The 17,204-nt window shown below is 44.3% G+C and overlaps 1 protein-coding gene across 6 annotated transcripts in view; it reads right to left on the bottom strand.

The window, feature by feature from the left end:
- plxna4 (plexin A4) overlaps positions 1–17,204 on the bottom strand; it is a 597,697-nt gene that overhangs the window by 104,615 nt on the left and 475,878 nt on the right. For all 6 annotated transcript variants that reach the window (XM_068059453.1, XM_068059450.1, XM_068059454.1 and 3 more), the window contains exons 13-16: positions 11,713–11,864; positions 9,405–9,522; positions 7,373–7,509; positions 5,613–5,780 (exon numbers count right to left, since the gene is read on the bottom strand). In XM_068059453.1, coding sequence (XP_067915554.1) covers positions 5,613–5,780; positions 7,373–7,509; positions 9,405–9,522; positions 11,713–11,864 — 575 coding nt within the window. The remainder of the gene's footprint in view (positions 1–5,612; positions 5,781–7,372; positions 7,510–9,404; positions 9,523–11,712; positions 11,865–17,204) is intronic.

Genomic DNA, 17,204 nt, shown 5'->3' with positions numbered 1-17,204 from the left:
AATGGGGTTGTAAAGGTCAGCAGGGGAGAGTAACCCTACACTGCTCGTCTGCATTTTCTAGAATGGCTGTTGGTTGAGTCAGCCATCACTCCTGTCCTCTAGGCCAGTGACACAGCATATGGAACAGAGAGAGACAGCAAGGATACCATTACTGTGGGAAGCATGGATTTCAAAATACACTTTTTCAAGTTTTGGGACCTGCATTCTAACCCTTGATCAGAAAGTAGGCAGGTGGCCTGCTCCCAGGCCTCTGGCCTTTGCTGCTGTTGGGCTTATCACAAGAAATAATGGTCCACAGTCAGCACCAGGTTGGTCACAAGAATCAAACAACACAGAAGGAGGCCATTCAGCCCATCGTTTCTATGCCAGCTTTCTAAAGGGGCAATCTAATTAGTCCCACTTGTTAACCAGCCTCGAGAGAGCAAGAGCTCAGTCATTTACAAACATCCTATAGTTCTCCCATCATTAAAAGACCTCTAGCTCCTCATCACGAAATGACCTACAGGTCCACATCATTAAATGTCCTATAGATCGTTTCCCCTGTGGAGAAGTGCTTGTCTCCTCTTGGCAACAGCTCATGATGGGATGTCTGAAACAAGTAGCTCCCTATATCCCCCAGGTATCAGACTCATCCTGTTCTTAGTTTTCTGAACATTTTTTTTTACTCTCACTACTTTTTTGATTTCCATGTCTCAGACTACTTTGATAGTTGAAAACCTCACTCTCCAAGTTTCAGAGAGTGTCTTCACCTAACCAGATATCAAGGTACATTCATAGCATGCACATGGAATGAGAAGAGAACCCTCTTCAATTAATTTCAGCTATTGATTTTATATGACCCCCCTTGTCTTTTGAAGATGACAGAATAGCATTACATTAGACTTAAACTGTCAACCTAATTTATTAAACATGTTATGTTAAATTACATAGAATTACACAAAATATGCAGCACTGAAACAGGCCATTTGGCCCAACTAGTCTGTGCTGGTGCCTATACCTCTCTTCCCATTCCATTGACCTCATCTCAGGCTGTCAGCATATCTTTCTATTCCCTTTTCTCTCATGCATTCATTTAGTTTTCTTTTGAAAGCATCTAAGCTATTAGCTGCAACCACTCCTGTGGTAGCGAGTTCCACATGCTAACCACTCTCTGAGTAAAGAAATGTTCCTTGTTCCCCTGTTCGATTTATTTTTTGTATTCATGGCCCCTAGTTTTGGATTCTCCCACAGGTGGAAACATTCTCTCCAAATCTACCCATTCATAATTTTAAAGACCTCTACCAGGTTGCCTCTTCTCATTTCTGAAGGAAAAAGCCCCAACCTGTTCAATCTTTTCTGATTGCTGTAATCTCTCAGTCTGGTACCATGCTTGTAAATTTTTTTGCTTCTGTATCCATTTTTTAGTATAGAGACCAGAGCTGTGCATAGTACAACCTGACCAGGGTCCGATACAAATTTAACATAACTACACTAATTTTGAATTCTATATCTCTTGAAATAAATCCCAGTGTTTTGTGAGCATCTTTAATTGCTTTACTGACCTGTGATGCTGCTTTTAATGATTTATTCACCTCTACCCCTAGATCCCTTTGCTCTTCGATCCCATTTATTTTCTGAAGTGTAGGTGATGTTTCTGCTTTTCCTACCAAAGTGCATCACCTCACATTTATCTATACGAAAGTTCATTTGCCACTTAGCTGCCCAGTCTGCAAGTTTTCAAATATCTTGTATTATGTTACATTCCTCTTCAGTCGTAGCCACATCCCGTAATTTGGTATCATTTGAAAATTTTGATATTGGTTTGCTGATTCCAAAGTCTAAATCATTAATGTACATTGCAAACAACAGTGGTCCCAGCACCGATCTTCACAGAATACTGCTTCCTACCTTCCTCCAATTTGAAGGACTCTAGTATTCCTGATAGTGACTCCCAAGTAACACAGTGCTTGGACTGTAACTGTATATAAAATGTTAGCAAAGAGCACTGGATCAGACACAAAAGATTAAAAGAGTAGAAATTCCTTTGATGAAGTTTACATAATGAATGCATATTTGCTCCTATTCCATTTCTGTGTGTACTATATTTACGCAGGTGTTAACCCATTTGTTTATGAACTTTGATGGTCAAAATTTATACCCTTATACAACTATTTGGCTTTTACTTTGTGCTTTTAACATAGGAAAATGTCCAAAGAGCTTCACAGAGGCACAAGAAAAAAATACATGCCAAGCCAAAGAGGGAGATATAGGAGGGTCAATCAAAAGCTTATTTGAAGAGATGGGTTTTAAAGAAGGTCTTAATGGTGGAGAGGGGCAGGTAAAGAGGTGGAAGGGTTTAAAGAAGGGAATTCCAGAGCATAAGACCTAGGTAGCTGAAGGCACGGGCCCCAAACGGTAGGGAGACAGGGAGTGAAAGTACACAAGAGACCGGAGTCAGAGAGATGAAGGGTTTGGGGTATGGGAGCTGTAGCCCTAGAGGAAGCTACAGAGGTAGTGGAATAGAAGCAGTCCAGCAGAGAATACGCCATAGGTGAAGGTGGCGATCACAGTAGGCCCAGAAGCCATTGGAGAAATGGGATCAGGACTAGGAAAATCTGCAGCAGCCTACAGCTGAGAAGCCAGCAGTGCACTGGAATGGAGTCCTGAAGCTCAAAGGGAACAACAGATTCCAAATCTTAATCCGTTAAATGACAGTTATTTGCCTTTTAAAAAAAAGTGAAAGGTTGAATGCTAAGAGAAAAACAAGCAGTGGAGCTGCAATGGATCACGAGCTGAACCTGCTGTTTAACATCAATCAATGGAAAACATGGAGCACAAAGAGGTGGACAACAGCACAGCATCCCACACAAGGTGTGCTGCCTGGGAAGGTAATTGAGCTGAAATTGTGAACCAGGATTTGCCTGCCATCAAGAGTTGATGCAGGGATGAAATTCAGGTCTTGTGGCACAGGTCAATAATGCAAACGGAGGAAGAGAAAATGTTGGCTGAAGGAGGACCGGAAAGATCTGAAGATCTGGCATGCCAGCTCAACAAATATGAAGAGGGAGTCTCACCATCAGGGCCATCATGTGACTATCGCTAATTGCCCATTTCCTGTGTTTCAAAATTTAATGTTAGTATCGAGCATTCCCTCGGGTAGAACAAGTTAGATGACCTTCTATACATTCCCCCAACACTGCCTTCACCCCAAAACAACACAAGCCATTGTACTACCCTACTGGACTTACTCCTCATCAGTCCTGAGTTACTAGGGAATAGGTTGAGGCTGTCTTAAACACATTTCACTTCAGTGTCTTCTTGAGAAGCTCATCAGTCTGGTCTGGATTGTTCACCGTGGTGAAAATTCACATGTGAGGGGACTAAAGTTTTTTTAAAAAGGAAGCTAGGAGTAAGAGGGGAATCAGCTGAAATCTGGTCACCCAAAGGTTCATATAGTGTGGACTTACTTACCACAGAAACCTAATGAATCAGATTCACAAATGGGTTCAAAAGACAACTGCATTGTTTCCAGAGAAAAAAGGGACTTGAGGGATAATGATGAGTGGGATTGAGATTCATCAAAAAGGGATGGACTTATTGAGTCAAAAGGCTTTTATTTCTCTTAAAAATGCCGTTGTGGGCAAAAACAAATGAAAGAGATGGAAATGTTAATGAGGATATTGACGAGAGTTTAATGTTTTGAAGCATTAAAGATCTGTGGTTCTTGGTAACTAAGGAGGAAGAGCAACCAGCACACCCACATCTTTGTAGAGAGGATGTTTGATGCAATTGAAAGTGGCCTTTGTTTACTTATGTCTTGTAACAATGTGAGGGTGGCGGGGGGCATCCACACTCTCCCATGTTTTCCATCAGGGTCAATGATCCAAAGCAGCAACCTAAATTCCTTTCTCCCTCTCCTAGCCTGAGAATATTAAGGTCTAAGATCAGCCAACACAGCACAGGCACTGCAACTGAGACCTTACTGATCTATCCTACTCAGTACCACGAGACAGTGTGCTTATCCATTGAGTCCTAAACACAGAACTTCTTTGAATCTTCACAAACCAAGCATGATATAATATATCATCAGTCAAGTGGAGTAGGGAGAATGAGTGACATAATAATCTAGGGGAACAGGACGCTCTCCTAGTTTAACATCAAATCTCATAGAATTGGAGGTATTCCACACAGATCCAATGATAGCAGTGAACTTTCTTTTGACAGTTGCTACTTTAGGTCTCAAGTTGCAAAAAATTATGGGGCAAATTGAAGCAACTGCAGCTGTCATCCATTCGCTGGGATGTTGATAATCCTGGAACTGCAGGTCAGTGGTGCAAGCAAAGGCACACACATTGTGTGACAGCCCATCACCTCCAGAGAAAGTGACTAACACAGAGGAACAGTTGAAAGGTTGGTGTTAAAAGCCTGAAGAAGCAGCTGTCCTGACAGAGACTTGATGAGATTACACTGACATTTAAACATAATTAGGATGGAACTTCAGTTTGAGAAGGTAGTGTGTGACTAATTTAAGGAATACATGCAAAGGTGTCAGAAGGCAAAAATCTGAAGTACTTTGACAGAGAGAACGGCAGAAAGTAAGGTTGAGGAACAGGAGAGAAAGAGAAAGGAAACGAACAAACAGCGGGGCAACAATAGAATGAGATAGATATTGGGAGAGATAGGGCGAGAAAGACAGAGATGTAAAAAGAGAAAAAAGAGCAAGAATCAGAGTATGGAGGAGAAAGGAAGATGGAGAGTGAGCTAGCCAGAGGTAGACAGGCATTCTTTTTAATTAATTCATGGGACGTGGGCATCTCTGACATGGCCAGCATTCATTGTCCATCGCTAGTTGCCTTTGAGGTGGTGATAGTAAGCTGTCTTTTTCAATACAACTGAATGTCTTGCTGGGCCATTTCAGAAGGCTGCTAAGAGTCAATCACATTGCTGTGGGTCTGGAGTGACATATTTTCCAGACCAGTTAAGGATGGCAGATTTCCTGCTATAAGGAATATTCATGAACCAGATGGATTTTTTATGACAATCTGGTAGTTTCATGGTCACCATTACTGAGACTAGCTTTTTATTCCAGATGTATTTAATTAACTAATTTTAAATTCCACCAGCTGCCATGGTGGGATTTGAACTCATGTCTCCAAATCGTTAGTGCAGGCCTCTGGATTACTAGTCCACTAATATAACCACTGTACAGAAAGAGAGAGGGGTCGTGGTGGGGGGATGGTGCCAGGGGGAATGAGGTAGGGGTGGAGAGAGGGGTGGCAAAAGAGTTGGCAGAGTGGGGAGGCGAGTGGGGGCCGTGGGGGTTGAGGGCAATGTGGGGTGATGGGGGTTTGGGGGGGCAAGGTGGAGGGAGAGAGGGAGGGAGAGAGCACAAACAAGTGGAGTAGAAGAGACAGACTGAGAGCTACGTATTAAAATATTTGCTTATCTTTCGGTCTACCATTTTGACAAAGGATTATACCCGAAATATTAACCCGCCATTTCTCTTGACAGATGCTGACTGGTCATCTGTGTAATTCTGGCATTTTCTGTTTCCATTCCAGATCTTCAGCACTTGCAGGAATTTCCTCAGTAGACACACACTGTAGGCTCACCACACCGATGGCTCTATTTACCTGACTATACTCCATTCTGGTTCAATCTTAATGATAGTGGGATCGTCCACATATTCAAACTGCAGTTCCTTCTCAATCCTTGCCTTGTCCACTCCCACCACCACACTGATGTTACCCGGACCTTGTGGTGCAGAGGTGGAATTACAAATGATGCCCCCGGCAAACCTCCTGGTAGGCAGAGAAACAAGAAAACAATTAAACAACAAGAACGTGCATTTATATAGTGCCGTTAAGTAGTAAAATATCCAAAGGCACTTCACAGGAGCGTTATCAAACAAAATTGAGCAACATTGCAACATCGGAGATAGATATTGGGAGAGACCGGGAGTGACCAAAAGCTTGTTCAAAGAGGTAGGTTTCAAGACACGTCTTAAAGGAGCAGAGAGAGACACAAAGAAGACCAATCTTTAGTGGGGAACTCCAGAGCTTCCGGCCTAGGTAGCTGAAGGCATGGCCACCAATAATGGCGCAATTAAAATTGGGGTTGCTCAAGAGGCCAAAGTCGAAGCAAGAGAGAGATCTGGGAGGGTTGTAGGACTGGAGGAGATTACAGAGAGAGGGAAGGAGTGAGACCATGGAGGGATTTGAAAACAAGGATGAGAATATTAAAATTGAGATGGTTAAAACAACAGTAAATGTCCCTCTCACTGCCCAATAATTCTCCACCTTAAGATCAATTAACCATGAATGAGCTACTTAAAGATTGAAGGTGTATGTCACAAAAGAAGACATATTTCTTCTAAGTTTAGTTAATTTTACAACAGTGTATATACACGCACATGCACACACTGTCACACACACTCTCACCTAGGGCTACATTTTATAATCCCGCCACCGAAATCGGCGGCAGGCGAAAACAATGGCAGGCCTCACGTTGCGGAGCCGCCGTGATCCTAAGCACAGCAGCGCATTTAAATAGCCGGGGCGGGCTATTCCCCCCCAACTCTGTGCGGGTGCTGACGTCATCTTTAAAGGGCTTTGAGCCCTACCATTAAATTGAAATATTTAAAGCGCAAGGCCAAAAAAAAAGACATTTCTTCTGCCCCTTTCCCACTTCCCAATAATAATTAAATTATTTACTTGCCCTCTCCCCCCAAAACACTTACCTTGTCTAATTGACCTCTCCCCTCCCCCAAAGTGCATAAACTTTAACCTAAAACCCTTCCCACCATCCCCTACAACAATGATGTTACTTTTACCCCGTTTCCCGCTCCTCCGCCCTCCCCACAAGTGTTCTGCCTCATTTCCCCGGATGGGGATCCGAAGGCGTGGGAGTGCCGGCCACTGGGCTGATGATTGGAGCGGGTACTCAGGCGGGGACATAAGTATAATTAATGCAATCATATACATTTATTTGAATATGCAAATGGAGGTCCCGTCATCGAGTGGCGGGAGGGCCGCCTTGAGGCCTCGCTGCCACCGGCAATAATCAGGTCGGGCCCTCCCAGTGTCACGGTGCATGGCGGACTTCTCCCGGAGGCATGTTCCGCACCCCCACCCGACCTCCCCAGCCATGAAACCCGGCGTCGGGGAGTCTGTAAAATCCAGCCCATACGCACTCAAAAGCACATGCTCGCATACACAAAATCACTAAAGCAAAAAATAATGTTCTCTACACCTATAGCCAGCTTGCACTTTTAAACAAATTTAGCAATAATTGCCTGCATCAATATTGCCAAAATAAATACAACTTCAATTTAACGCTCCAACCACTTTCGGGCTGACTGACCAATTCTTGTTATTCTCAGCCTGCCCATTACCTGTCAAACATGCAAGGCTGTTGTCCAAACATAACTGAAACGTTGCTTCCGGCGTCCAGGTTTCGGCCCCGAATAGTGACCATTGTTCCCCCTGACAGTGGGCCTTTGTTTGGTGTCAGGTCCGTTAGGGTTGGGAGCTGAAATGAATTAAAATTAAAATTATACAGATATAAAATACAATCAACAAACATACACAGAAAATTGCTCATGAGCTGATATATTGTAGGATAAATAGCTGCTTCGCACGCTAAATATAATAGGCACGGTGAGACAGAAAGGAACAGGCGGAAGGGACATAGGCTTCAATCACACCAAAGCTGCACAGCCTCTAGCTGATTCCTGTTCTTACTGTCAAATTATTTGCGGGCGGAATTCTGACATTTTATTTCCAATTGAGTTTTTTTGGTAATACTTCCAGCAATTACATTTTCTCCACCTTTCAACTGAGGAATATTTTCTTTGTAATATTCATCAGCAAAGGCCAGCTGAACCATACTGGAGAAAACCAGTTTCCAAGGCACAACTTCATGTATCCTTTTGTTTGGTGAGGTGGTCATTTATGCACCACTGCAATAGAATTATTATAGCTGCAAATTGTTCCATTAATAAATTGATAAATTAACGGATTAGACTTTTCAGATTTAACAGTCCCCTTGTTAATGACTGAGTTATGAATTAATACAAGGTCATAAGATCAGTTCCGCATGTGTGGAGATTTTATTTTAGCACATTGCTTCATGTGCATCCAGAAGGTTCTTCTGTGCTCGATATTAATGCATCCATTAACCTGTGTAGGGTAACACTGTGCTAGGCCCCGGTTTCCACAACAATTCATCTGTGGAGGAGCTGGAAAAGTGGATTTCACTCAATTTCCCACATGATCGGTGGTTCAACCGCTCCCAATTGTCTCCTAGCAACTGGGTCAAAGATCTGCGAGCGGATTGCTCATCTGCCCTCTTGGCCACAGGATATACGTGGCTTGGCGAGACCAGTAAGGTCAGAAAACAGAGACAAAAACTAGAAGGTAACACACCTCAAAAAAAGAGATATCTCTGGTGATACCTCATGGATATTGAGACAAAAACATATGATGCTGGAAAGACTCAGCGGGTCAGACAGCATCTTTGGAGAGAGAAACAGAGTTAACGTTTCAGGTCATGACCTTTCATCTGAACAGACCTGAAACGTTAACTCTGCTTCTCTCTCCACAGATGCTGCCCGACCTTCTGAGTATTTTCAGCACTTTCTGTTTTTGTTTCAGATTTCCAGCATTTGCAGTATTTCTTTTTGTATTCGTCATGAAAATTGAGGCCTCGTGCAAAGCCTGCTGGGAGAGATATCAAGAAGAAAAAGAAAAACACTTATAGTTATATAGCCTATTCGACAACCTCAGCACATCCCTAAGCATTTTACAGCCCATTAAGTACTTTTTGAATTGTAGTCACTCATGTAGGAAATGCAGCAGCCAATTTCTGCAGAGTAGGAACCCACAAGCCCTGATGTGATAATGACCAGATCCTCTATTTTTGTGATGTTGATTGAGAGATAAACAATGGCCAGGACACCCGGGATAACTCCCCTGCTCTTCTTCGAAATAGTATCATGGGATCTTATACAACAATCCAAGAGGGCAGATGGGACCCCAGTTTACATCTCATCTGAAAGACACCCCTATGATTGTGCAGCACACCTTCAGTAGTGCACTGGAATGTCAGCCTTGATTTTGTGCTCAAGTCCCTGTAGCTGCACTTGAACCCACAACTTTGTGAATTAGAGAGGCCAGAATGCTACCCTTTGAGCCACAGCTGACACCTAACAGGTGTAAGGAAGCATATTGGTTCATTAATTTCCCTCTTTCTGTCTCCCTGGAATTGAAAAAGACCATTAGAAGGCAGAGAAGCACAGTGTGCTTTCCTACAGATGACAGGTTCTGTGCCAAGCACGCATGTCTGTCACCTTGTTACACCATGTAACGCATCCAGTGCAGCAGCATAGTGGACGACACTCCTCTTCCAACCCCAAACTCACTCACCACAAAGCTGTAGAGCTGTGTTGACTTTGCCATGAACTCCTGCTTGCATTCCTCCACACAGACCTCCACAAAGCCAGCGTATTGATTGTGCCGGGCCACTCCCATCTCACACATGATCCTTTGAGGAAACAGAGGCTGAATTAAGGCTGCTTGTTCCATCACTGGTATGTCCCAATGCCCCAATACATCAATAATGCATCACAATACACAAAGCCCATACTAGTTTTAATGGGAAGAACATAAATACAATGAGTCTGGCAACAATTCACTGCAAATAAATACTCATTTCATGTAAGGTCATCAACCTGAAACATTAACTCTGTTTCTCTCTCCTGATGCTGCCTGACCTGCTGAATATTTTCTGTTTTTATTTCAGATTTCCAGCATCCGCAGTATTTTGCTTTTGTGGTAATCAATTGCCAATTTCTTTTTGATACACCGGCTGATACGTCAAGCTTTTCCCTTAAAGACTTATTTATCCTAAAGTGGTACAGTAGAGTTCCTCCATGTCAGATTCTTAGGCGGTGCAGCAATACAATGGGTTCATTCCTCCGCTCCACTTGTTTTATGTCCTTGATTCTCTAAACCATTAAGGCAGATCAGATTTTGGTCTGTTTTTTTTTAAATGGTCACATTTTATTTATTGCCCCATTATTTTGATATGTTGACTCACTGCTATCCCAGTTCTACACTGGCTGGTGCTACAATACCAACACGAACATATCGTTAATTTACTCAGCCTGTTCACGAGGTGGCAATATTGTGGGAGTCAGTGCTCCAGTTTCCACTGCCTTGCCTGGTGGCGAATGGAGGCTGCACATTCCCCCAACAAAGTCAAGAAAAAAGGAGGATGAGAAGGGGATTTTCACACATGCCCCAGTGGAAGCCCAAGTATGCTGACGGAGACAGCACCAAAGCAGAAAATCTACCCGATCCTTTCAAACATAAAGTGGGATCTTTGGTGGGGAGAGACCGGGGAATAGAAAGGATGGGTGTCCTTATCTGATGGAACAATCTTTTAAACTAAACAAAAAAAAATTGTTCTTCAGTAAGCTGCCCTGAAAAGCTTTAGCATGAAAAAGAAAAGAAAGACTGACATTTACATGGCACCATTCACAACCGCAATGTAACCCAAAGCACGTTATAGCCAATTAATTACATTTTGAAGTATAGTCATGTTGGAAACGTGGCAGCCAATTTACACACAATCTGTTTTTGTGACATAGGCTGTGGGATAATTATTGGCCAGGAGAACTCTCCTACTCTCCAAAATAGTACCATGGGATCTTTAGTGTTCACCTGAGGAGGCAGGCGGGGCCTCAGTTTCATGTCTCACCTGAATGACGGCACATCTGACAGTGCAGCACTCCCTCGGACCTGCACAAGAGTGTCAGCCTGTATTACACGCTCAAGTCTTTGGAATGGACTTGAATCCGCAACCTGCTGACTCACAGGGGGCAGAAGTACCCACTGAGCCATGGCTGACCAAACAGGCCAAGCTCCTGTGGAGCTTCCGCATGATAACTGCAATGTAAATAACAGAGGGATCAAAAGGATGCTTTTTAATGCTCTGGTGGCATTTAGTGCCGTGGTTCAATGGGGATCACCGAATGCTTCCTAACAGTACCTAGAAATCCTACAATACCTGAAATATTCATTAATGGTCTTTAAAATAATGAAGGGGTGTGATGGGGAAGATATAGAAAGGATGTTTCCACTGATGTAGGAGACCAAAACCAGGGGCCATAAATATAAGATAGTCACTAATTAATCCAATAGGGAATTCAGGAGACCCACTCTCTTTACTCAGAGTGGTGAGAATGTGGAACTCACTACCACAAGGAGTAGTTGAGGTGATTAACATAGATGTTTTTAAGGAGAAGCTAGGGAAACACACAGAAAGAAATGGAAGGCTGATAGGGTTAGATGAAGTAAATAGATTGGGAGGAGGTTCACGTGGAGCATGAAATATGGTCTATCTGTACTGTAAATTCCACGTAATTATTGCTAGTGACACACCCACTAACATGGGGCATTAACCAGCAACAATTTTCCCATTAAGAGTACAACAGTATGAAACCTTGCAGCCGACCCTTGTTTTGTCAGGTTATGTGCTACTGTGGCATGATAATCCCTCAATTCCATCAGCTGCCTGGAAGCAGGCAGAGTATGAGGCCTCAGTGAGAGGATGGGAATAGAAATAATTGGATACCACATGGTTCTTCAGATCGAACATTACTCCCTTGCAACACGGCCAAAGATTCAACCCGCCAGGCCTCCAAACAAGTAAAGTTAAAACATGGCTTACTGTTCCGCTGGAATGTATCCGTCTGGTAACGGGATACAATCGACTCCAGCCACACGCACAAAGTTTTCAATCTCCCAGAAACTCAGGCCCAGGTTCTCCCCATAGATTGTCACTTTTGTCCCACCTTCCCTGGGCCCTCGTATTGGTGTTATCTGTAAATATATAAAGGCACACGTCGATCAAGAGAAGGTTGCTGCATTGATGGAACTCTGACATATCATAAATTTCACTTAAACGTATATTCATCATAAATAGGCAGTTATACTTCTTGGTTTTAAGTGTTAATCAGAACATTCAAAAGCAAGTCTTGTCTAAATCTGTGTGTGCACGTGTCTGTTTGTGTGTGTGCACGTGTCTGTTTGTGTGTGTGCACCTGTCTGTTTGCGTGTGTGCACGTGTCTGTTTGCGTGTGTGCACGTGTCTGTTTGCGTGTGTGCACCTGTCTGTTTGCGTGTGTGCACCTGTCTGTTTGTGTGTGTGCACGTGTCTGTTTGTGTGTGTGCACCTGTCTGTTTGCGTGTGTGCACCTGTCTGTTTGCGTGTGTGCACCTGTCTGTTTGCGTGTGTGCACGTGTCTGTTTGCGTGTGTGCACGTGTCTGTTTGCGTGTGTGCACGTGTCTGTTTGTGTGTGTGCACGTGTCTGTTTGCGTGTGTGCACCTGTCTGTTTGCGTGTGTGCACCTGTCTGTTTGCGTGTGTGCACGTGTCTGTTTGCGTGTGTGCACGTGTCTGTTTGTGTGTGTGCACCTGTCTGTTTGCGTGTGTGCACCTGTCTGTTTGTGTGTGTGCACGTGTCTGTTTGCGTGTGTGCATGTGTGTGTATATTGCCATTTGTAGGTGTCCATATATAAATTCCCTCCCTACACATCTCCGCCTCTCTACCTCTCCTTCCTCCTTTCAGACTTTCCTTAAAATCCACCTCTTTAACCAAGCTTTTGGTCATCTGACTTAATATCTCCTTCTCTGGCTCAGTGTCAAATTTCATTTGATAATGCTCCCATATAGCACCTTGGGACATGTTACTACAATAAAGGTGCAAGTTGTTTCAGTGCTGCATCTCGAAATCGAAAATGTATATATATACGTGTGTGTGTGTGTGTGTGTGTGTGTGTGTGTGTGTGTGTGTGTGTGTGTGTGTGTGTGTGTGTGTGTGTGTGTGTGTGTGTGTGTATTATATATATATATATATATAATATATAGATGCTTGTGCATGTAAACATATACAGATGTGGGATGGAGTCCATGATGGAGCTATCAGAACTATCTCACACTGTGAGATTGAATGGATGAGGTAGATAGACATGGCTTGTGGAAGGACTGGACCTGAAGAACTCAGTGGCCCAGGAAGGAAGGTAGTCTCTGAATTCACTCGAGCTGAACTTTAAATGAGCATGAGACAGAGACTCAGTGCTGCAGCCCTATTTCCAACCTATGCACTCTTCAAGTGTGGCTCCCTGCCCGCATCTCACAAGCGGGGTGAGAAAGCAAAAGGGGGGGGGGGGGGGAGGGAGGAGAGAGAGACGGGGAAGAGGGGAGAGATGGGGAAGAGCAAAGAGAGAGTGATAGGGGGAAGGGAAGGGGAGAAAGAGAGAAGGGGAGAGAGATGAGTAGGAAAAGAAAAAGAGGGAGGGAGCGAAAAAAGGAAAAAAGGCAAGGCAGGAACCGAAATGGAGACTGAGAAAGAATATTTATCAGAGGAAAGAAGGCTAGGAGAATTTTTTTTTAAATTGAGAGAGAAAACGACTGAATGAATGATGCAACAAAAATGTCAGAACCAGGGAATTAAATTATAAAAGGAAAATGCACAAAAAGTAACTACAAGGAATATTAATGACTGAAGAGTTCCCCTCCCCCCAGCCTGTTTTTCCAATCCAGAATCGTGCTGTGTCCCATATGATGATGCACCATCTCACAGGTGTGTCTCAGTATGAAAGCTCCCCATTATTTACTAATCCTTGTGGGGTTTTTTTCTTCCTAGCTCATGCGGAAGGAACTGGTCGGCTCCATGACTGCAATTTAAAATAGGGATTAAGCTAGGCAAGTACAAAGCACATCTCAACTGTCACGTTTACAAACCTTCTACTTCACTGCAAAGTACATGCCAATGAGTCTCTTTCCCCTTGAGGGATTGTAAAACCTCACAGGTGCTGCTCGAGACAAGACAGTCCCCGTCAACGGCCTCCTCTCTTCAGAGCAAGACTCTGATCTTCCAGCAGTAGCATTCCAAATGGTCGGTCTGCTTACCCCAGCTCGTGAAGGGCAACTCCAGACGATTTGGGAATGAGCTGGAGGGGTCGTGCGTCAGTATAGGGTGCAGCTCGGTGGATGACTAGCTGCATGGGACCACCCAGTTGGTGCTCACACTGACCAAGCCATGCCCTAACCCTCCCTCACCCACTTCCAGCTCCATTGAGAATCCTTCGGTGCTTAGCACAGGGACAATTTCAGTATCACTGAGGGAGGGAGCTTTAATAATTGTTGGCTTGCTAAGAGAGAAACTTCCAGTCATGAAGGCAACGCATGGACATCGCACATTGACTTGTATTGTTCTATTTCAAAAAACATATCTGGAGTGAAGCTTTGCCACTCAATGTGAGGATCTAACAGCGTTGGAAAGTAGAACAGTTTCCCATTGTGGACACAGTATCATTTCCAAGCAACCTGCACCCCTACCCCCCCCCCCCCCCCACAGACCTCACCCCGCTGCAGGTACAGCATGGATCAGAAGGCAAGTCAAGATCCCAAACTCAGGAGAGCATCACACAAAGGGTTTTTCAACCCTTCACCATTGTGCATAATTTGCCTGGTTACAAGTGTATGAGAAAAGTGGGTGAGGGGAAAGACATTCAGGCCCATCGAGCCCACCCCCTCCAGACCTGGTATAATCATGCACAATGCTGACACAAACCACTAACCACACGATGTCCTGGGACAGCAAATTCCTCCTCCGACTCCCTAAGGAAATCAAGCAAAGCTCCAGGAGATGGTGGTCCCTGTGAATCCTCAGAATCACAAATAAGAGCAACTCATAGAAACAGAAGGAGGCCATTTAGCACCTCGAACCTATCCTCCAATCAACAAGAACATGGCTAATATGTGACCTAACTCCATATCCTTTGCCCCATATCCCTTAATACCTTTACTAAACTCATCCACTATAATTTCACCACTTCCTTACTTCCCCTTTGCAAACTTGCCAACTTCAATTTAATCATCGAGTCATAGGGCTGAATTTTTTCATTGATGGTCAAGTCCTGCCACGGGGACCAAAAGTGGGAGTCGACGCCACTCCAGTGGGCCATGGGACCATGGGGAAGCATTTTGCAGCCGCCAGTGGCCAGTTAAGAGGCCGCTGTCAAATTGTGGATGGTGGCCCTCTCCCAAGAGCTCCCAGCCCAATCAGAGGACCAGCAGCTTGACAGCCTCAGCAGCACAAACACTAGCGTGACCAGGGAGAGGGCACCTCAATGGCATGGCACCTGGAGAGCGGTGAGTTTGGCAGGCCTCGACAGCTGGTTGGGGGGCAGGGTTTGCTGTGCACCAGCAGTATTGTTGCTGCGGGGGCAGCCATTGTGGCTGGGGGAGCCCCTCCGTGAGCCATGAAGGAGGGCACCTCCTCCTGGATCCCACTGGGTGGCAGACAGGCTTTACCTGGTGGTCTCCTCACAGGGCGGTGAACCCCCCAGATGTGGTAAAAATTCCCACGGGGCAGAAAGTGGCCCCTAATTGGCTGCATGTTGCCATGTTTCCTGTCACTGGCAGTATGCCATGGCGGCAGGAAGATATCAGACTCCCTTCCTGACGCCTTCCTCCACCATATTGCCAGCCCATCTCCAATGGGGTGGGAATATTCAGCCCATAGAGTCATTAGCGCACAGAAGGAGGCCATTAGGCCCACCAAGTCCATCCAGGCATCTCATTGTTTTCGAAGCGTATGTGCCCCAGTTCATGAACCTCTCCTCATAACTTACATTCCTGGTACCGCATGACAATGGTTTCCCCTCGTTTGAATAATGTCTTGCAGCATCACAAGTTTCTCAAATGCTCCACTGCACCTGATCACAACTGGTGAACCTGATAAAGGAACATGAGGTTTTCCCGTACTGGTCACTGATCCAATAACTGAAACCACCTGCAGGGCACGAAGATCCTTCCTATGATTAGATGATATCTGGATCCTCCACCTCGCTTTCAATTCCATCTGCAGCCTTGCCTCATTGGTTCCAGCAATCTCCTCCAGTTGTACATTCCCACATGCCCCACTATACCCTCTGTCTACTGCTACACCATCTGTGAACCCCTCCACTTTGTCACCTCTGAAAAGTCTTTCTCTTGACCAATTTTTTAACCCCAATTTAACTTTTCTCCCCCACCTCCACCAACCATTTTCCCCTCCTTGGCACCTACTCTATCCCATCGCCCTATAGGCAAGGATGAATGTCAAAATGCAAGTAATTGGTGTGACTAGTACGAGTACATGCATGATGTAATTACAGAACTTAGCCAGTGTTTTGCACAACAAAAGTGAGGCCCCTTTTGATTTGTACTTTAACCCTCTGCTAGGCGTTAGTCATGGTTCAGTTGACAGCACTCTCGGCTCTGTGAGTTCAAGTCCCACTCCAGAGACTTGAACACAAAATCTAGGCTGACATTCCCAGTGCAGTGCTGAGGGTATGCTGCACTGTCCGAAGTACCCTTTTTCGGATGAGATGTTAAACTGAGGCCACGTCGGACGCTCAGGTGGATATAAACAATCCCATGGAACTATTTTGAAGAAGAGGAGAGGAGTTATCCCAATATCCTGGTCAACATTTATCCATCAATCAATTTGCACTAAACAGATGAACTGGTCATTATCACAATACTGTTTGTGGACCTTGCTGTGCGCAAATTGGTTGTCATGTTTCCTACATTAAAATAGTATCTAAATTCAAAAAAGTACTGGTTGTAAAGCACATTTGGACTTCCTGAAATCATGAAAGGTGCTCTATAATTGCAAGTCTGTCTTTCTTCTTTGTGTTAATGCTATCACAGCATCTCAACTTGTCCATTTTTAATCACAGTCGAATTGACTTTCCTTACACTACCCAGAGAATTGCTACCTTTACAGTATGGACAACAGTCAATAGTATCGGATTATTCCACAAAGATCAGTTGTCTGATGGTTCCTTTGGAATGCTGCCAACTTGGCATTTTGATGTTACATTATAGATAAACCGTGGAGGGATTCCTCAGTGTTAATTGTAGTGAAAAGAGCTTTTCAGGAAACTATCAATGAATAATACATTAGAATATTTTACAGACCAATATTGCACAGATTTGTAATTTGTTTTTACCTTTTAGCTGGTTTAAAGATATACATTCTCAACATAAACAAACACTTCTGTTACCCTGTGTCCAGACACGACAATGATACAGCATCCAGGTTAGAAAGCAACTCCTTCAGCTTCAACCAGCTTAGCTGTGCACAGAGCCAGCTACAAGGCTGGCAG

Source organism: Heterodontus francisci, chromosome 27, assembly GCF_036365525.1.
Source record: "Heterodontus francisci isolate sHetFra1 chromosome 27, sHetFra1.hap1, whole genome shotgun sequence".
NCBI lineage: Eukaryota > Metazoa > Chordata > Chondrichthyes > Heterodontiformes > Heterodontidae > Heterodontus > Heterodontus francisci.
This window is presented reverse-complemented; position numbering and strand designations above follow the sequence as displayed.